At 49.7% G+C, this 21,895-nt stretch overlaps 1 protein-coding gene across 1 annotated transcript in view; it reads right to left on the reverse strand.

Moving 5' to 3' along the window:
* Positions 1–6,454: 6,454 nt before the first annotated feature.
* Ubac2 (UBA domain containing 2) overlaps positions 6,455–21,895 on the reverse strand; it is a 168,831-nt gene continuing 153,390 nt past the window's right edge. Inside the window, exon 9 of the mRNA XM_050150387.1 lies at positions 6,455–7,587. Within this exon, the coding sequence (XP_050006344.1) occupies positions 7,480–7,587 (108 nt within the window). The 3' untranslated portion in view covers positions 6,455–7,479. The remainder of the gene's footprint in view (positions 7,588–21,895) is intronic.

Below are 21,895 nucleotides of genomic sequence, written 5' to 3' on the forward strand. Positions count from 1 at the left end.
GGAGGGGTCTCTCTAAATGGGCTTAGTGGATCTGTCTTTGGGGTACTGACATGAGATTTAGCCTCAAGTAGAAAGCAAATTTGGGCAGGTATGGAAAGAACAATGCATTAAGCAGTCCTGGTGAAAGTGTGACCTGCCCAAGTGTCTCAACTCTAGTCCGACAAGGTGGCCTGAGGCCATCAGCCTATCTCCTGTGGATGCTCACCTCTGCTCCAGGGTGCTTGCTATTGCAGGTAACTGCCTTCATCTGGGGTGGGGATGGGGCATCAATCCTGCAGTCTCGTCCTCCATAGACACCAAGGCGACTGACAGACATTGAGAATGTATTATTAGTCAACGAGTCCTGACGTTATAGAATGACAAGTGTGCCCAACTATGCTTCTGACAGTCCCCTCACCACAGGATGACTTAGCCCTGGGCCTCCAGCTTTGAAGGTAGACGAGATAGGTCAGATAGGCCCTCCCTTGGTGGATAACATGCCATCCTGCAGAGGTGGATCAAGTGACCCAAATAAAGAGACGGACACACAGACAAAGGCAGAGAGGCCAGGCTCCATACTGCATCCGAAACTTAAGTGAGGACTCAATGCTCTTTTTTTTTTTTTTAAAGCAGCTTCTGCCAGGCAATAGTTGCCTTTAATCCTAGCACTCGGGAGCAAGCAGATCTGAGTTCAAGGCCAGCATGGTCTACAGAATGAGTTCCAGGACAACCAGAACTACACAGAGAAACCCTGTCTTAAAAAAAAAAAAAAAACTCAAACAGATTCCTAGAACCTGTTTCAAGGTCACTAGGACCCCTCTCCTTTTTCTGTCCTCTTCACCAACGTGGTCTCATTGAATAAATCACCTAGCTTTCTCTTTAAGTGGTGAATTGGGACACATGGCCTGTCAGAGCCAAGATTTTCTTTTAAAGACTGGTTCCATCACATCCGTACCCATCCTCTTGAAGTGGTTGCCAGGAGACGGTGTAGCAGGCCCAGGGTCCCTGCCAGACCCCTGTGGCCTCTGACCATGGCTCCCACAGTGCTGGTCTCCTGCAGCTGCAACATGAAGTGCCATGAACTGGGTGACCTAAGACCTCAGGCACTTACTCTCCCAAGTTTCTGGGGCTGGAAACCTGAAACCAAGATGTGGACTGTGCCCTAGCTGCCCGTGGCTCCCTGGCCATCGTGGCCATTTATATCGATACAGCAAGTCAGTCCCACCTCCCACTCTGCTCCTGACACCAGCCCTGTGAGCCCCTTTGTCTGGGCTGCACAGCCTCTAGCACTGCAAGGACACCCCCCTTGCTGGAAGCCGCTCCATGCTCGGATACGACAGTCTGAGCTGACTGACAGGGCCTTGGAAAATGCTTTGACTTTTCTTCTTAAGTGAGGACTCAATGTGGTTGGGATTAAACGCAGGACTTGTACATGCTAGGCCAGTGCTCCACTACTGACCTCCTTCCACCCTCACCCCGTGTGTGTGTGTGTGTGTGTGTGCGTGTGTGTGCATGCGTGTGTGTGTGAGAGACGCATATGTGGCTGCGGATCTGTGGGGGGCACACGTGTGCAGATGTGTGACATTTAGAGTAGGCTGATACATACTGGAGCCTGACCTTTTGGTGTCCTCTAGATACCCCGAATGAAAGGCTAGCCGGCTTCAGGGACCGTCCTACAGTGCTGTAGGGCTCAGCTCTGTTCTCTCCAGGCCATGTTTGTGCCCTCCATTTCCAGACTGAGTTTCTTCCAGCCTTGAGTTGACTTTTCTTGCTTGTTCATCAGTGCTGTTCTGGTGAACACTTCTGCAGAAGTCTGTTAATCTTATCTTTCGTTGTATCCTTTTTCTCATTGCTGGCATTCACTCACTCAGACACGGGTGTGGGGTATGTTGACAAGACCAGCGGTAACCACAGTCCTTTGCACAGACTCAGGTGCACACCTGCTCTGGCAGAGGCTGCAGACCAGGCAATCTGGAACGGTCAAGTTCTTGCAAACTGTGAAGAGGTTCTGCTCTCCTGCCAGGCAGGTGGACTGAAGGGACCTCTCTGGATGGAGTACCGACAGATGGAGTCAGGGTATCCCCAGCAGGTCACTGGCGGTTTTGGATGTTGCCTTCATCTGTGCGACGAAGACGTTAGCAAGACCTCCATTCCGGGAACCAGGCGAACAGTCCATGCAGGAGCCGTAAGTGTGTCAGAGACCTGTTTCCCATGAATCCACAGGTTTTGCCATTTGTCTGGCTTTGATGTCTTTCTTTTGATGGTGTATGGGTGGCCTGTTTCCAGTCACCTGTGTGCTGCCTCTGGGATACCTGTAGGGAAACTCTCATCTACACAGGGGCAGGCAGTGGGACTGGGGGCCACACAGTGTTAACCGCTAAACCCAGAGAAGAGCGGAAGAGAAGAGTGGGGCATATGGTTCTGGAACACTGTCCTGTGCAGTCATGACGATCAAACATCTTGTCCTCTCTGGGTGGGGACTCCTGGGCGCTTAGCACGCTCAATGGCAGGAACTGGGAGTGGCTGTGACCCTCAGCTAATGAAGAGGCGCTGCTGCTTGGCCTCAAATCTCACTGGAGATGTGACTGCCCCAGCCTGAGCAACCTTTTCCATTCTCCCGGCCATTGTGCCTCCCACAGGAATTCTCTGAGCTACCCTCACTCGCCAGTATGGGGAGCCGGTCGATAATGCCTGATAGTGGCCTGTGACTGCTGAGCTGACTCAGGCAGCTGGTTCTCTACATGTCAGATCTCACCAGAGATGGCTGTGCCTGTGCTGAAGCCGCTCTGACGTTGTGAAAACGGATGAATAGCAAACGAAGAGGGTGGGAACCACAGCTCAGCACGTGTGACACCGTGGGTTCGGTTCTGAGCACCAAAGAACAGGGAAAAGGAGGGTGCTTTCCCTAAGAGCTGAGCCGAATGTGCCGGCAAATGGCTGTGAAAACAGGAGTGTGACAACTCAAAGGGGTTAGGGATGGTGTGGGGAACTGGAAGAAATAACCCCGATGGTCCACTCGGCCCTCAGTTTGATAATGAAACCCTGACTGGATCTCAGTGATGTGCTGCGGTGTGGACCGTGAATGTCCCCTGTTGCCACATCACTCAAGAGGCTGAGCACAAGAGTTGCTGGGATTCTGCGGCCAGCTTGGGTTAAGTAGTAAGGCCCTGTCTTAAAAGAAAAAAAAAAGCACAACACCTTGGTGCCTGCGGAAGACGGCAGGTGCAGAGCTTGCCTAGTGGAGACGAGCCCTGGGTTGGAGCCCCAGAACAGAATGAACAGGACGTGGTGATGCACAGCTGTAATCCAAGCACTAAGAAGGTGGAGGCAGAAGGATCAGAAGTTCAAGGTCATCCTTGGCTACATAGAGAATTTGAGGCCAGCCTGGGCTTCTTGAGACCCTACCAAATAAGACAAAATAAACACCACATTCAAACCCATACTCATAACTAACTAAAAAAATAAGATTTGTTTGTTTGTTTGTTGCTTTTAGAGACAGGGTCTCTCTGTGTTTAGCCCAGGCTATTCTGGAACTCTCTCTGTAGATGATGTTGGCCTTGAACTCACAGAGATCCCCCTGCCTCTGCCTCCCAAGTGCTGGGATTAAAGGTGTGCCACACTACCCAGCAATATATGAATTATATACCCGTTTGCTATACCAGTGCACATCCCGGGGTGGGAGAGCTTCTAGTCGGTTCCCCTGGCGTCAGAGTGGTAGCGATGGCCTGGAGGGCAGGGACGGTACCTCAGCTGTTCACTCACTGAACACTTATGCACCGAGGGCCCCAGATAGGAGCAAAAGTGTGGGGTGGGACTAAAGGAGAGTAGCACTAGGCCACAGGAGTTTCAGCAGGGCAATTGCTGGGCTACCTGTCTCACCTCATGGTCCCATGCTTCACTGAGGTTCTAGAATTCCCCAAAATGGCCCAACTCAGACCCCTGACCTAAGGTCCCATGATGAGGCCTCACTTTGAGGCTGGAGCCAGCAGACTATGCCATATTTGGGGTGGCCCTTGACCCTGGGCAGACCTTGACTCCCTCCCGCTAGACTAGAAGCAGCCAGATCCTCAAGTTAGTTTTTCACACATTGGAATGGTTCTGAACTGTAAATTTAGAAAATTTTATAATCTGACACTTGTTATACTTTGAAAGTCATTCACACAAACAATCAGAAATAAGATAAACTGGGAGCAGGCACCTGGCTTTATTCTTTTAACACTATTTTAACCCTTGACACAGTGTGTGTGTGTCTGTGTGTGTGCGTGTCTGTGCATGTGTCTGTGTGTGTCTCTGTGTGTGTGCCTGTGCCTGTGTGTCTGTGTGTGTGTGTGTGTGTCTGTGTATGCATGTGCATCACAGCACACATGTGGAGGTCACAGGACAGCTTTTGGGAGTTGGTTCTCTCCTTACACCATGGGTCCTGGGGATTAAACTTAGGGCACAGGCTCCGCAGCAGGTGTTCTTACCCGCTGAGCCATTTCACCATTCTTTCTCTTAACAACTTTTTTTTAAATTAAATTTTTATATTTATTTTACATACCAACCACAGTTTCCCCTCCATCCCCTCTCCTGTTTCCTCCCCCACCTCCTTTCTCCCCCTTTTAACAACTTTTAAGATAATCAAACCATGGCTCAGTCAGCTCCTGCCCTCTAAGATGGATCTCCCATCTCCTGTGGGATAGGAGGAGGCCTAGACTTGGCCTCCCCCTCTGCTAGAGGCTTGGTTTGCTTGCTGCTTTCTCTGCTTACTCTCCCTCCCATTCCAGCTGTGGCCCCCACGCAGGACCTGCTGCCACCATGCTGCCCTACCTTGCCTGTGTCCCTCCCCGACAGGGCTGCCCTCTGCTGACCCTGCAGCCTCCTGCAGTGCCGGGCGTCCATCCGCCCTTTTCTCTCTCTCTCTATCCTCTGCCCCTAAGAAGCACCTTCTTCTCCAGCCCAGCTCTGCAGCCTCACGTCTTCCCAGACTGACGATTTCCCCTAGGTATCCAGCCTCCATCCTCTGCCTTGGTCCTCATTGCTATAGAGTGAGGGCAACGTCAAAATCTAGCCACTGGGACTGTCTCTCTGCTAGACATAGCCACAAATTCATGTGCTTTTGGCTCCCCTCATCTAAGAAGTCAGGACTAAAATTTTGCTTTGGGCTCAATCTTAGCCAACGTTCTGGGTCTGTCCCCTCATAAAACACTACATCTGTTAGGGGACCTGAATGAACATATTTCACAAATGAAACGTATTTCACATTTGCTAGCCATGTGAGATGCTGGGGTTTGTGGTTTTAGATACTGCCATTCAATTTAAGAACAACTCTAGGAACACAGACCCAGGGACCTAGAAAGCATTCCCAATGCCACTGGGATGATAGTTTTGTGTTTGGTTTGCCTGAAGTTGCTGTTTTCTAATCCTATGCGATCTGGTTAAACTGGGACCTCAGAGTCAGGGTTTCCTTAGCTATTACAATAGTTAATCTTCCTTGTTGACTTGTGTGGATTTGGAATCACCATGGAAACGCCCCAGGTATTCCAGCTGGTGAGGGAAGATGGACCCTAAATGTAGGCTGCACCATCCCAGCGACTGGATAAGGCAGAGAGACAGCTAAGCACCAGCGTGGCGGCCGGTGCTCCTGCAGCTGTGCCCTCGCCTCCTCAAGCTCTGAAGGTGCTTGTGACGGTACGTGGTCAACAGCACCGGGGAACGGATACAGCCACAGGACGTATTTATTCACTATGGATGAATTCCTGTTTCAGTCTGGAATTTGCTTGCCTGAAAACGGCCAATCTGTTACCATCCGCACAGAGCCAACGGCCTTAATGCTTTTCTAGGCCCAATCGGACAGCTTGCTGATCCTTCTCTCTGGTGGGCATCAACTCAAGTCTTCCTTGGTGGGTGCCATGGACCCGAAAGATCTCCACGTATTCTACAAGGTGGGGATGTTCTCGGGTATTCAGTCTTGCCAGGTAAACTTTGTGCTGCTCTGTGCAGGAGGTAAGTGCCTGGCAGCCACACTGGTGGAGGAAGTTCCCACAACAAGTGGGGGGGGGGCAGGTGTCACTTGACTGTTGACCCTCAGCAGGGATCCCTTGCCCTCGGGAATCCAGGCTCTCACTGGGTCCCATGCAGCGAGGCTGCGGCTGTGGACAAGGCTTGCTTTCCCTTGGCTTGGCAGAGGGCGGGTCTCCGAGAGTCCCACTTCACACTCCTGTCTTCAGGACAGTGTCACATGGCCCTGGTCAGCAAAGGAAGGTGGCTTCTGTCCTCACGTGCTGAGTGGGTGGTGGCAGCAGCAGGGTCCCCGGCCCAGAGTGCTCGGCTTCAGCGCTGCCTGCGGGGACTGTGCAGGGACAGAGGGGACGCTCGGGCACGGGCCCTCAGCCTTCTCAAGAAGCCCAAGTAGTCTAGGTCCATTTTTATTTTTGGTGGAATTACTTAGAATGACGTTTTACTTAGAGAAGTCTAATAAAAATGACGGGGAAAGTAAAACACATAAAAACTTTATTGTAAGTATCACACACTTAAATTCGCATCAATTTGACACACTGCTGTTCATTTGCAGAACACACCCAGTGCAGTTTTCGTACGGGACAGCCATCAACTCCTAGAGCTGTTCGTACTCAGAGGGGGCCCCTCCTGCCTTTACCTCCATGACTGTCCCACAGGGGGTATTCCTCACCCACGGGAATCTGTTCCCAGCAGGGCTGTAGTGTGTGCAGAGGGCCAGCAGGTTAACCCAAGTGGGGTAGGCTGGGACAGCGAGCTCACCTCTCCTGAGCTGAGCCAGGCCAGCAAGCTCTGTGCTCTCTGCGCAGGCTCCACAGGAAGCAACTTTTCTCCTTGCTCACTTCGCCCCTTACTCTGCTTCACCCTTTAGCCTGAGTGGCCACAGCAGGGCATTCTAAGCAAAATAACCCCCAGCTCAGTATGATGGGGCACTCCAGAGCCTCAAGTTGGCACCGGATCGTTACTTTTACTGAGAGCAGGGAGGAGTTGGGCCAGATTCCCGAGGGTAGAGAGGGCTTATCTCCTGCTTCCTCCCTCATGGAGGAACATCTGGGCAGTGTGGGTAGAACAGCCACTGGGATGTGAACATGTATTTAAGGAAAAAATAGTCCATAAAGAGCAGCGTGACACAGCCTTCCTGAGGTCACACGACCGGAGGTCACACGAGCGGTCCCTCTACTGAGGACAAGCAGACTGCTCCATGTGAGCATCTTGACAGTTGCTCCCGTCTGCGTGCTATAAAACTGCCACAGAAGCCTGCAACTGTCATGCATCTGAACATGTCGAGAAAGACGATTCTCCAAACTGAGAAAGGCCCAGTAAAAAAATAAAGATAGAAAATACATGCTAATTTAATGGCAAACTTATCTGATACTACAATGGTAACCATCTTGGAGTTAAGGACAGTGTAGGTAGGGACCACCCTCTCCTCTTGAGAACTCTGTGCCGAGTCTGCTGTGCTGGCAGGGACACACTCCCGTCATTCAACAGCTGGGCTGAAGGTCAGTGCTGCAGCAGGAAGTTGGTGGCCACATTGAGGTCATTGTTTGAGGCCCTCAGGGCCTCCAAGGCATCCCCTCTGGAAAATCCCATCTCCATGAGCCGGGCAACCTGCAAAGAGAGGAGAAACTGAGGGCCAACACCACTAAGTTCATCCTCAGCCCACGTGTTTTTCACGTGACTTTGTGGGGAAGCTCAAAGCTTCTAAAATAACCAGAACCCAGGTCAAATCTGATAATAAAAGATTATTAAGTCTAGATCTGGTAGAACAAGACTATAATCTCAGTAGTTGGAAGGTGGAGGCAAGAACACCAGGAGTTCAAGGTTATCCTGGGCTACTGAGCAGGTTTGAGTCTAGCCTAGGCTACATGAGCCCCTGTCTCAAAAAACAAAACAAAGAGGCTGCGAGGAGGGCTCGGCTGATAAATCATTTGCTGAGAGCACAAGGATCCCCCAGCACCCATGGAGAGTGCCAAGTAGTGGGCTGTATCCCGAGGATGATACGTACCTAAGGCTGCCTAAGGCTGCCCTCTAGTGCGCTCGCGCTCTCTCTCTCTCTCTCTCTCTCTCTCTCTCTCTCTCTCTCTCTCTCTCTCCCTCTCCCTCTCCCTCCCTCCCTCCCTCCCTCTCTCTCTCTCCAAAAAAATGACTAAAGTAAACCTTTTCGGTGCTTACTATATCACAGGAAAATCCCTCGTGATCCTTACTGTGCTCATGACTTTTCTTGGCACCTGACGGAAAGTGACTTGTGGGGAGAGGGGACAGTCCACCCTGGAGAGGGAGGCATGGCGTGGTCACGGAACTGTGTGATTTTGCACACCTGACGGAAAGTGATTGTGGGAAGAGGGGACAGTCCATCCTGGTGAGGAAGGCATGGCACGGTCTCAATGGACCAGGAGCCAGAGAAAGGAATGCAGGAGCTCGGGGCCTCTTCCTGTTTCTAGCTTTGTTTAGACTGGGAACACAGCCACAGGAGGGTGCTGCCCACGTCAGGCGCACTTCCCTCAGTTAAGTCTCTGGAAACATGCCTGAAGACTGGCCCTAAGTGTCTCCCTAATCCAGTCATGCCACTAATCAAAACAGTGAGGAATCAGGACTTCTGAGGCCCCGATGTGGCCCACTGGGCCAGGCTGTGGGACGGCCAGTGTGGACAGCCTGAGCTCACTGGGCACACGCTGTGTCAAGTGTGATCCTAGAGGTAGGGCTACAGGTGTGTCAATGGAGCCTCACTTCCCCCCCTCTGGGAATGGTTTATTCGACTCCAACTTTTATCAAATAGTTAAAACTATTCAACTCCAACTTTTATCCATCCTCCACGCCCCCGGAATCCACCTCTATTGATGACCTCTTCTTGCATTATTTATTTATTTATTTTTATTTATTAAAGATTTCTGTCTCTTCCCCACCGCCGCCTCCCCTTTCCCTCCCCCTCCCCCAATCAAGTCCCCCTCCCTCGTCAGCCCAAAGAGCAATCAGGGTTCCCTGCCCTGTGGGAAGTCCAAGGACACCCACCTCCATCCAGGTCTAGTAAGGTGAGCATCCAAACTGCCTAGGCTCCCACAAAGCCAATACGTGCAGTAGGATCAAAAACCCATTGCCATTGTTCTTGAGGTCTCAGTAGTCCTCATTGTCCGCTATGTTCAGCGAGACCGGTTTTAACCCAGGCTTTTTCAGATCCAGGCCAGCTGGCCTTGGTGAGTTCCCGATAGAACATCCCCATTGTCTCAGTGTGTGGGTGCACCCCTCGCGGTCCTGAGTTCCTTGCTCGTGCTCTCTCTCCTTCTGTTCCTGATTTGGACCTTGAGATTTCAGTCCGGTGCTCCAATGTGGGTCTCTGTCTTTGTCTCTGTCTCCTTTCATCGCCTGATGAAGGTTAATATTCAGGAGGATGCCTATATGTTTTTCTTTGGGTTCTCCTTCTTATTTAGCTTCTCTAAGAACCCGAATTATAGGCTCAATGTCCTTTATTTATGGCTAGAAACCAAATATGAGTGAGTACATTCCATGTTCCTCTTTTTGGGTCTGGCTTACCTCACTCAGGATAGTGTTTTCTATTTCCATCCTTTTGCCTGCAAACTTCAAGAAGTCCTTGTTTTTTACTGCTGAGTACTACTCTAATATGTATATATTCCATACTTTCTTCATCCATTCTTCAATTGAAGGGCATCTAGGTTGTTTCCAGGTTCTGGCTATTACAAACAATGCTGCTATGAACATAGTAGAGCATATACTTTTGTTGTATGATAAGGCCTCTCTTGGGTATATTCCCAAGAGTGGTATTGCTGGGTCCATGGGTAGGTTGATCCCGAATTTCCTGAGAAACCTCCACACTGCTTTCCAGAGTGGTTGCACAAGTTTGCATTCCCACCAGCAATGGATGAGTGTACCGCTTTCTCCACAACCTCTCCAGCAAAGGCTATCATTGGTGTTTTTGATTTTAGCCATTCTGACAGGTGTAAGATGGTATCTTAAAGTTGTCTTGATTTGCATTTCCCTGATGGCTAAGGAAGTTGAGCATGACCTTAGGTGTCTTTTGGCCATTTGAACTTCTTCTGTTGAGAGATCTCTGTTCAGCTCAGTGCCCCATTTTATAATTGGGTTGATTAGCCTTTTACGGTCTAGTTTCTTGAGTTCTTTATATATTTTGGAGATCAGACCTTTGTCAGTTGTGGGGTTGGTGAAGATTTTCTCCCAGTCAGTGGGTGTCCTTTGCTTTACAGAAGCTTCTCAGTCTCAGGAGGTCCCATTTATTCAATGAGGCCCTTACTGTCTGTGCTGCTGGGGTTATACATAGGAAGTAGTCTCCTGTGCCCAAGTGTTGAAGAGAACTTCCCACTTTCTCTTCTATCAGGTTCAGTGTGTTCAGACTGATATTGAGGTCTTTAATCCACTTGGACTTGAGTTTTGTGCATGGTGATAGATATGGATCTGTTTTCATTCTTCTACAGATTGACATCCAGTTTGGCCAGCACAATTTGTTGAAGATGCTCTCTTTTTTCCATTGTATACTTTTAGCTCCTTTATCGAAAATCAGGTGTGGAGCCTCACTTTTGATGTCACACTCTGATGGTCACCATGTGCTTGGCTGCTGGCATGCCAGTTTCTTGCCTGCAGGGCACATCATGTGCTGAGTCCTGCCTGAGACCTGGGCTTCTGCAGGAAGTAATGTCCCTATGCAAGGAGAGCTGAGGCAGGGACAGTAACCGAGAAATGGCAGCAACCTAAAGCCACTGGGGGCAGGAAGCACCAGGCTTGTACAAACCACAAATCTTGGCTGAGTACGGAGACTTCCTGTACTTGGTTCACAGGCAGTCTCCAGTGTAGACAGGTGGTACCCAAACTTCGCCATCACTTTTACCAAGTAAGCAAAGAATCTAGGCTGCCTGTAATCACAGCACTTGTGAGCCAGAGGCAGGAATTCAAGTCCAGCCCCCATCACAGTGAATACAGTGCTTGCCCAGGCTACATAGGAGTCCATCCCTGTCTCAAAAACTATCAGAAAAACTCAACTACAACAACAAAGTCACAAAAATATTTATAGCCTGGGCTACCTACAGGAGAAAACATATGGCTCCTTTCTAGCCTGGACTACCTACAGGATAAAACATATGGCACCTGCAATAACAAACAGCAAATAATGAGACTTAGGAATGCCAACTTTTTGCTGCTACAAGGGGAAAGATCTGAGTCTTGGTCACTGGTTTAAATTTTCTTTCTTGTTGCAGGGCAAGTGCCGGGCAGGATACATGGGAAGCCACAGGGGAGGCTGATGTGGGCAGTGGCTCTGCTAGGAAGATCTCTACTAAGAAGTGGGTGCAGGACAGGGTACCTTACATGATCCAGGAGCTAAGGGAACCCACACACACTGGTCTGAAGCTGGAGTTTTAACTTGTGTTGTTCAAACAGAAGGCACCATTCATCTCGATTATGGTCATGAGCACGTAGTGGGGTTGAGTGGAATTTTAGATCGCAGCAGGAGGTTTGTCCTGCAGGTTCCACTCCCTGGTCCCTGCATTTCTCACTGCGGCTGTAGCATGTGCTGTGGTGGGCTGGTCCACATGCACTGAAGGATGTGAAAGCAGGGTGGATACAGCTCAACCTCCCCTGCTACGGGGAGAACAAGGCCATCTTTTGAGTTTTCTTTCCCTTGCAGGCTCCTTACTCGTGTGAGCAGCACATCAGGGGCCTGCTCTATGGTCCAGACGGGGCATTCTTGCTCCTGTGGACAGAAGCGGTCATCTGTGATGGCCGCTGTCCTTGCTCCCTCACTTCCTTTCCTTCTCTCCGCTGGCACCCAGCTCTGGGCTCACCCAGCTCAGCTGGCTCTGTCACCCCTTCCAGGGGCTCTTCCCTCTGCTGCTGACCTGAGAACTCTTTCTCACCCATGTGACTTTTAGGCGCCTGCTCTTTCTGTGTCTCTCTGGCTAGAAGGATTCTAGACTAGAAGACCCTGGGGTCCACAGATTCGTGTTCTGAGAACAACTTTAAAAGGATCACTTTCTCCCTTCATGGCAGAGACAGCACTATGGAGCAGCTAACATCATGGCAGAAAAGAAACAGAGAAAGGGACAGTTAAGCACCAGGGACAGGGCATCCCAAGGACCTACTTCAGCTAGGTCTCCTTTCTAAGGTTTACAGAGCAACCCCAATGTCACTAGCTGGGCCTCAACCCAGGAACCTGTGATGGACATTTGTAGTCACGTTAGAACATCCCCGGGGCCAGGGATGTGGCTCAGGCAGTACCGAGTTTGCCCAGCGCACACAGAGTCCTGGGCTTCAGTCCCCAGCACTGCACAGACTGGACAGGACGGTACATGCCTGTAATCTTAGTACTTGGGAAACAGGCAGGAGCGTCAGGAACTCAAACCACCTGTGATACAAAATGAATTTGAGAGCAGCCTGGGATACATGAGACTCTATTAAAAAAAAATTCACCCATCTTAGTCAGTGTTCTATTGCTGTGAAGAGACCATGGCCACAGCAACTCCTGTAAAAGGAAACATTTAAAGCACAAAGATCATTGCCATCTCATACAACAGAATACATTTAGTCCATCTCTCAGGCTCTTGGTCTTAATAATTTCGTCAATGTCTAAAAGTCTCTGTGAGACTTAATGCAAACTCTTAGCTGGCTTTCAGCCATGCTAAACAGGAAAGGATCACCTACACCAACACAGCACAGCATATGAAAACAGTTCCCTTCCAAAGGCAAGAACAGGAGGAGCGAGGCCAAAAAAGAATAGACCAGAGGCCACTCAGCAGAACAAGCACTACACCCGCTCCCCATGCCTGGTGTTCAGGACACACATGGTCTCACACTGACTTGAGGTCTACTGGGCAGCCCTGGCTCCATCCACTGTTGAGTTCCCCGTTCCTGTCACTGCCAACACCACCACCTGCTCAGGGACTGCTGTCTATGACTCAGCCTTGCCACGCTGCCTGGCCTCCCAGACTTCCCTCTGAAATGAGTAGAAACTTCCATGAGTCTGAAACGCCTGGATTCTGCCTGCCTACACCACAGCGATTGTGCCAAGCTCTGCTGCCAAATGGAGCAGTAGATGGCCCTCCATGGACCTGGGGAAGTAGCTCCCTAGGCATCCCTGTGTAAGCAGGGAGCCTGGAGACTCTGTCTTAGCTAGGGTTTCAGTGCTGTGAAGAGACACCATGGCCAAGGCAATGCCTACAAAGGGAAACGCTTCACTGGGGCTGGATTACAGGCCAGAGTTCAGTCTACTACTGGGAGAGCAGGAAGAATAGTGTCACACAGGCAGACATGGCTCTGGAGAGCGACGTCAGGATTCTGCAGGCCACGGGAAGAAAGAGACACTGGGCCTGGCTTGAGCATCTGAAACCTCCAAGTCCACCCCCAGTGACACACACCTCCTCCAAGGCCACACCTCTCAACAGTGCCCTTTCCATTCAGACCACCACCAAGTCTTTCAGATGAGTCTACAATTTTACATCCTGGACAGCTGGGGGTTGGGTCTGGTCAGTTCCTACCACACTGCGATGGCTATTCTTGGTTGTCAACTTGACTACACCTGGAATTAACTAAAACCCTATGAAGGATTTTTTTTCTTTTTTCTTTCTTTCTTTTTCCTCCCAACCCCCTCTCTCTTGATTTTTTTTTTAAAATTTATTTATTTATTTATTTAGTATACAATATTCTGTCTGTATGCCTGAAGGCCAGAAGAGGGTGCCAGACCTCTTTACAGATGGTTGTGAGCCACCATGTGGTTGCTGGGAATTGAACTCAGGACCTTTGGAAGAACAGGCAATGCTCTTAACCACTGAGCCATCTCTCCAGCCCCTCTCTCTTGATTTTTTGAGAGAGGATTCCTCTGTGTAGCCCTGGCTGTCTTTGAATCACAGAGATCCGCCTGCCTCTGCCTCCCGAGTGTTGGGATTAAAGGTGTGTGCCACTACCGCCTAGCAACACACATGCTCTTAAGGCATGCTTCCTATATCCTGGTAAAAAGTGCCTGGCGTCTTTGAAAATGCCATTGATTTAACAAACACATCCTTTTTGTCTACAACTTTCTACACTACTTTTTAGGCCAGACTGCACAGTTTTCAAGTCCTTCTGCTCAGTTTTTTTGCTTGCAATTCTCACTGCAAATCTGGTTAAAAGTGGGCAGAAAAGGCCAGGCTTCAGCCAGAGTACCATGCTATTTTGAAATTTCCTTCACTAAATTAATTACTTTAAAACTTAGCTTCAAAGTCTTAGGACTTGGAAAAGGAATTCAGACAAGTTATTTGTCCAATGGTTACATAAATCCCCCCTATCCCGATTCCCAGTACCGCACGGCTAGCCTTGACTGTGTCCTTACTGGTATTCTCATCCTTCAGGCTTCCTCCAGCCCACTTCCCCAAACTTTCTAATTCTTCCCATAACCCAGCTCCACACGCTTAGGATTTAGTCACAGCAATGACACTATTTTCAGTACTAAACTGGCTGGTCTTTGTACCTGTAACCAGATCACCTGGTAGAAGGACAGGGCTACTGTGACTCAGAGGTCTAACGGTCTAGGCCACGGGTCACTTTGCCCCCCCTGTGCCTAGACAGAACATTATGGTCGTGTATGTGGCAACCAGGAGGCAGAGGATGAAACCAGAAGGAGTCAGGGACAAAATACCCAAGAACCCGTTCCCTCACAGGAATGGAACAGCCAAGGATCTGCTCCCCTGCAGGGACGAAACAGCCAAGGCCCAGCTCTCCCAGTGTCCTGCTCCATCCAGTTAGATCTCACTCCCTAAAATTTCTAGAACCTAGGGAAACAGTGCTACCAACTAGGTGCTGAAGCTTTAATACTTGAGCTTACACTAAAATTCATATTAAACTGTGACAGTGTCTCAGGTTCCAGTGCTTTGTACCCCAGTCCTCATTTTCTCATTGGTAACATCTGAAAACGTGGTACCCAGAGTAGCATGCAACTCCATGGTGTGTGTCTGTGTGCACGTGCATTCGTGTGTGCACACATACATACACATACTTCTGTAAAGAGTTTACAGCATGTAAACTGCCAGCTTGGCAGAAGCCTGCTAAAACTTGACTATTTTCACCTGACACACTCAGGCTGGGTTTCTCAAACCCTACAGTGACCGTCTAGGTAAGACGACTGTGCATGTCTGGCTGCTTTCCAGCCAACCCAAAGGAGTTACTTTTCATTCTAAGGCTGTTGTCAATCATCCTTCTCAAACTTGTATCTCCCCAGTATGCTTAGCAAACCTCCAAACTTCATTTGAATCATTACTGAAGACAGTGTTTAAACAAGTTAGATCAAAGATAGAGCCCTGAGCCAATGAGCAACTTCTATGTTCAGTGGTTAATTGAGTTCAAACGCAGGTCATTTTGTTTCTACCCTCCACTCCACAGGTGGATGGACATCTCCATAGTGATGAGAAGTCACACCTCTCAGTGACATCTCTGTCAACAGGGTTATTCTGGTATCCTCAGCCCACAGAGATTCTTCTGACATTTACACGTCACCTAGTTCTAATCTGGTTCATGCCGTCAGATACCAAATTTGCCATTTAGATTTCTAGGCTATTCTCTCCTTCCCTTGGGGCCTTTTACAGTGGGTGTTACTGCCCACCCACCCTCTCCAGCTCCCATCAGCCTGAGTGAGTGACAAGGGGCTGGGGAGCTTGTGGGACACAAGTCACAGGAGAGAAAAGCCTCCCTGATGTCTCAGTTCAGCCTTGGGTTCCAACACCTTAAGGTGGTTCTCTGCACTGTCTCTGGGCCAGCCATAGTTGGGTGGTTCCAATTTGCTTTGTGCGTTGTCTATGGACCTGTTCCCAATGCTTCCAACAACTAGGCTGCTCCTGACAACTGAGTTGTGTGGGAAAGGCCCCCCCTTCTAGGCATGTTGTCATCCTAAGTACTTCAGACATGGCTGTGGATCACTTGTGTTTGTACCTGGCCAGGAGCAGGTCTATGTGCTGCTGACAGGCATTTGTCTCAGGGGCTGACAAGGACGGGCACTGATGTCTGGCCACAGCTTCTACCTGGTACCCGAGTTTTCCCTGTACTGATGATGCACAGTGGCAGGCAGCACAGACTGCATGGGAGCCCCCAGGTCTGGGGCGCTAGGCTGCCCTGTAAGCAGCGTCTGGCATGAGAACGAAAGCTTTGTGTGCAGTCTCCCGCGATCGCTCCTGTCAGACGTGAACAACCACGTGTCCACCAGTGCTGGTTTGACAAGTGAGCTGGGTTTTTCACAGGTCTTTGCTGAAGAGTCTCGTCCTGCTAAAAGTAAGCAGTGAGCTTGGTGCTTCAGACGCTGTGGTCAGCCACCAAGTGCCTGTGACTGCATCTGGCTGCCATACTTATGTGTTTTTCTGGGCTAAGACAACAAGTGTGTCGTCTGGTGTTCTCACTGCTGACGGCCTGGTACAGGCTTATCAGACAGACCTTGAGGGCCTGCCCTGAAAGCTACAGTAAAGGGGTGGTTGGCAACAGATGATGACTTCACCAACATCTGGGGCCAGGTCAACCTCTTCCCACCAGGAAGAAGGCTTGACATGCCCTGTAGCCCAGCACGGGTTAGATGAGGGCTGATGGTGACATGGTCAGGCTCAGAGATGTGAGCTCCTTAAGGAATAAAGACACCAAGAACTCCACACAGCCACCAGCAGGCCACACACGCTGCATCCAAGTCATTACCAGACACCAGGCTGATAGCAATCTGTATGGGAAACTTAGAAAATGCCCCATGGGAGTTTTCTGAAAAGCCTTTCCCATCTTTGCTGTCTCTCTCAGCCCACTGGGTACCTCCCTCCTGCTTGGCGCCACGGGAGGCACTGTCTAAAACCAATGCCAACTGCCAGCTTAGCGTGCAGTGAGGGTTCTAGTCCAAATTCTAACCCACCCTCTGCTCGGCTTCGTTTAGAATGCAACCACAGGTGATTAATGCTCAACAAGGCCACTCCGCTGTCTCAGCTCTATCTGTGTGTCTGTCTGTGTGTCTGTCTGTCATCTACCTATCATCTATCCATCATCTGTCGGCCTATCTATGTACCTATCTATCTAATCTATTTTTGAGACAAGGTGTTGATACATAGCCCTGGCCTTAAACTGTGCAGTCCAAGGGGGCCTCAAGCTTGCAGCAATCCTGTGCCTCAGGCTCCCGAGTGTGGGGGCTACAGGTACAAGGACCACACCAGCTCCTTCTCAGTCTTGCGGAATACCCAATGCTTATTTTCTGTGACTGAGGCGAGGGCTTGAGACAACAGAATCTACAGGGCACCCAGGGAGCCTCCTCTCTCCTCCTCCCTGGGTTGAGTCCCACGGAGACGGGACCGTGAGTCCGGCCAGCTGCCTGGCGTCACAGCCCACTGCTGGCGTCAGTGGCCTGCTCAGCCTCCTGTGACGTGAGGAAGCCTTGTGGCTGGCTGACCCAAGAAAGGGGACACGATTGGAACTGCAGCCACCAAAGGGCACTGTCACTGTCAGCTGACAACAGGTAGACCATACTTTTCCCTCCTACATGTTCTTCGGAAGACAGACCACACTGCGAGGGAGGAAACAGACGCACAGACACGGTTCTTTCCTAGTTTTTCTTAAAAAACAAACAAACAAACAAACAAACAAAAAAAAAAACCCTTATTTTTCCAAATACCTTTGATGACCTCTTCATATCTGCCTATTTTAGTATAACTGCCTTATTCTCCAGGCCCAGCTCACCTCCTGTGACACAAGTCGAATGGGACAGACCCTCATCCCAACAAGACACAGCAACACCTTCAATGACAACGGCTTGGTTTGCTCAACAAAGCTGTGGTTTTCTTTTAACTTCCCTTTAGCTAAGAGTGTCAAAAACAAATGGTGTTTTGGGTTTTAACTTCCCAAATTCTGGTGCGTATAGCTAGCAATGCCCACCAGATAGCGGCCCCACCCCGTGCACAGCTGGGCGCCCCTGCGCCAGCTCACAGGCGCTCTGATGTGACAGGCACGGCAGCACTTGTTACCTGCCAGTGCCAGCTTCCTCCCCAGCGCTGTCCTGGACGTCCCTTGTGGGGATGCAGCCCTTTCTCATCCTAATCTGACCCCCTCTCACCTCCTGACTGCGGGCTGACGAAGATGAAGTCAGACATGACTGGGAAAGGAAGTGCGATTCCCCTTCCGACAGCTTTGGTTCAGCGTGTTTGGTGCATTTGTGTGGGACTACCCAAGAACGCACCGGTTAAGTGCAGGGATATTTGATATTTCCCTTCTTCCTTTGACTTACAAACAAACAAAAATATATAAATTTGACAAAATGTCATTATTTGTTACTTAAAACCTTACTCAGGGATCAAGATTATAATGTTTATTTATGGGCATGTGCCATGGTGTCTGCGTGAGGGTCAGAGGACCATTTGTGGGAATCAGTTTTTCGCCTCCCACCACGTGAGTCTCAGGGAACAAGCTGAGGTCATCAGGATGGTGACGCTGATTTGCTAGTTTTTAGAGTGAGTGTGGTATCAGAATACCTGGCCAAGCAAGCGGGATGGTGGCCACCCAACTCATGAGCTCACCCAGCAATGACCACTGCACCAAGTGTCTGGGCGGTGGGGGAGGGGCTCACAAATCCCCAGCCCCAGCTGAGGAGCTGCAGAGAGTTAATGGTTGCTAGGGAGGAAAGTCATCTTTCTCCTGTGGTGTAGCCATCAGTGCAGTGCCCGTGCTCCAGAAAACAGCTGCACCCCCGTGCTGATGCAAGCAGCCTTCATCCACTCAGTGGGTGACTAAAAAAGGACTAAACCAGAGGGAGTGAGAGAGAACAAGAAGGAAGTTGGGTGGGGTATGATTGAGTACATTACGTACATGAATAAAATATCGAAGACTAAACAAGAACTATTAAAAAGAGGATACAGGGAGGGGAGGCCAGTCAGGAGCACTGTGGCTACGGGAAAGGGATTATCTGACCAACTCTGCGCGTTGGTGTATTCTCAGCCTTCCTAAGTCAAGCTCTCCAGGCCACTCTGGAGCCTCTCTGCAGCTGCACCCCTCCCTCAGCATCTGTGGACCTGACTTGGGGTGCTGCACTCCTTCAGTCCCTTGTCACGGTGGTCTCCATCTCTGCCCTGCACACAGCACTGACACCCCGAGTCCTCTTGACAATTCTAGGGACAGGCCAGGACTGAGTTTCTCTGATGTTCCTCACTGCATGCCTCCCTAGAGAAGGCAGGTGTGACATCCTGCCCCTTGGCTTCTTGGGGTCACCTTTAGATAGATACCCAGTGACGTACGGCTCTACCTTCACCCCAGCCTCCTGAAACGGAGCTGGGATACCATCCTCCAATGGGCGACGAACTGGCAAAGAGGCCATGGTTCTACTCACTGAAAAGAGGGTGGGTTCTGAAAAACTTGGAAATTGCTGCATGCTAATTTGTGACACGACATCTTGATATACAAACGTTTTCTTTGAATATTGGCTCACAAAGTCCGTGGGTACAGTTCGCACTGACTGGGTTTGCTCACACAACTCTCACTAAAATCCCTGGGCTCTGTGTGCATAGGAGGATTGTTTTTTTACATTTTTCTGAGTTTAGAAAGTCACTGTTTTGTTTTTGGTTTTTTGAGACAGAACTTCTTTGTGTGCTACTGTTTCTTTGCTGTATTAAAGTTACATGAGTCAAGGGTTAGAAAGGGGCTTGGGGGTTCAAGTGTACACGGCTCTTACAGAGACTACACTACACTGTGCAGCTCACGACCACCTCAGGCCTCTGCACACACCCGCTCACACATGTGTAATAAAGGACAAGTCACGTGACTCAGGTGAGGATGTAGTTCATCCTCAGCTCTGCAAAAGCAAACAACATGGGACCCTGACACTTAAAAAATACAAACGCATTTAACTGAAAAATTAAGGATAAAAAGTTTGATCATATTTAAACGTTGCTAGTCACGTTTCTGATAGTGGCCAACATTAACAAACTAATTGAGATCACACATCAATTACAACTTTCTGAACTTAACTGTGAGTCTCTAGAAGTCAAGTCTTTTTTTCTAAGAGACAGGACCTCACTGGACAGCCCTGGCTAGCCTGGAACCTGCTGTGCAGATGCAGGTTCAGCGTCCTGGAAATCTACCAGTGCCGGGATTAAACGGTGCAGCACCACACCCCGCCAAAACCAGCTTTCCATTCTTCTATGATAACAATCCAAGAGTGTGCACGACAGTTACGGGCTGTGTGAACACTGACGGTCTGCCCCTGGTCAGGAACAGAGAGAGAAAGGCGTGACAGACGGTTGGAGAAAGGCAGGTTGACCTCTCCCGGGTGTGTAAATTCTCACAACGACTGTGAGGGAGAGTTCACAGCTCCTACACAGTGACATTGACAACATGTTATCCTTAGCACTGTCATTCTGGGAGGATCAAGGGAAAACGACTCATTGGGGAAACCCCATAGACAATGACACATTTTCATATTCTCCTCCTCCTCCTCCTTTTGATCTCTTTTTTCCTCTCCCCAAACTGCCAGAACCAAGAAACAGCTCACCTGTAGATACTTGAGGAATGTGACTCACAGCAGTCTTGGTGTCTGTTCTCACCCCTGGGTGACTACTCTCTGTCATCACAAGGGTCTGATGAATGTAAATACCTGAGACATTTCCTCCTCACCTCTGGGATGGTATTTGCCTATGAGATTGTTTTTGTTTGTTTGGTTTTTGTTTTTTTTGTTTTTGAGACAGGGATTCTCTGTGTATTTCAGGCTGTCCTGGAATTGCTCTGTTAGACCAGGCTGACCTGGTCTTAAAGGTGGAATTAAAGGTGTGTGTTGCCACCCCTAAAGAGAACTAACTGATAAAGAAGATGGGGCAGATGAACTCTGAGGCCGGGTGCACGGCATGTCTCTAATCCCAGCACTAGAAGGCAGAGGCAGCAGGACCATGAACTGAGATCAGGCTGGGCTTCAGAGTGAGGCCCTGTCTCTAAAAATAAAATAAGCAAATAAAAAGGAACTCTGGGTGCACATCTGGCCCTCTGCTACTAAAACCTAGAGAGTTAGTGAAAGACAAGCCTGAAGCAAGAAGCTGCCAGGCTAAGGGACCGACAGACCCAACCATTAGTTGAAGTCGTCGGGCAGGTCGACAGGTTTCTGGCAAAAGCCCTGACCCAGGCCTCAGACAGGGACGCGGGAGGAGCCTACCCACACACTTCTGATCACCAAGTGTGGAAGGACAGACAGTTTTGTAGCAGAGGCTGTGGACAAAGGCCCTGGCTGGTGTGGTCAGCTGCAAACCTGCCTCTCCCAGGCAGAGGGAATCTCAAGTGTTCTCACTGCAGTGCTTTGGACTTTAACACAATCTCAAGATGCAGCCTCGGAAGATCCCTAAGAACCCAGAGTCGGCAGCGGTGGGTCTTGTCAACTGGCTTCACCTCCAGCCTCCTTGCTCCAGCTGCTGGCGGAGCTTAAAAGCAGGGATCTGACACTGGTATTCATTCTCACTTCACCAACAATTAACAAGATGGCCTTTCGCTGTGAGATGGTTTCTCCACGATGCCCAGCCTGTTTCATAGCCTTCACGAAGGTACCTGAGCAGCTTGCGGCGCTCTTACTTTTGGAGAATGCAGGTTAGGACTTTACAGGGGTCTCTCAGGTCATGCCAAGTTCTGTATCTTGAGTCCTTTTCAGGGTATAAATACAACACTTCTTCCATTATCGGCAATGTTAGTTTTGGTAACGGGGTTGTGCCCAGTCTCCTTACGGCATGGTTACTAGTCTCCTCATGTAATAGTAAGTATCTCACTGATGGGGAGATACTGTGAGAACACAGAGTCCAGTGCTTCATACACTGGTGCCTTTCCCTTGAATTAATGTTTACTATGGCTGTTGCAAAGCTGTGCGTTTTTTATTTTGTTTTTAAAGAAAACCATGCCCTTCCTACTGCAGAGAATATGCCTCCTTCCGTCCACTCTGTAACATTTA

Source organism: Alexandromys fortis, unplaced genomic scaffold, assembly GCF_014885135.2.
Source record: "Alexandromys fortis isolate MF-2015 unplaced genomic scaffold, M_Fortis_MF-2015_v1.1 scaffold_66, whole genome shotgun sequence".
In the NCBI taxonomy this organism is placed as follows: domain Eukaryota; kingdom Metazoa; phylum Chordata; class Mammalia; order Rodentia; family Cricetidae; genus Alexandromys; species Alexandromys fortis.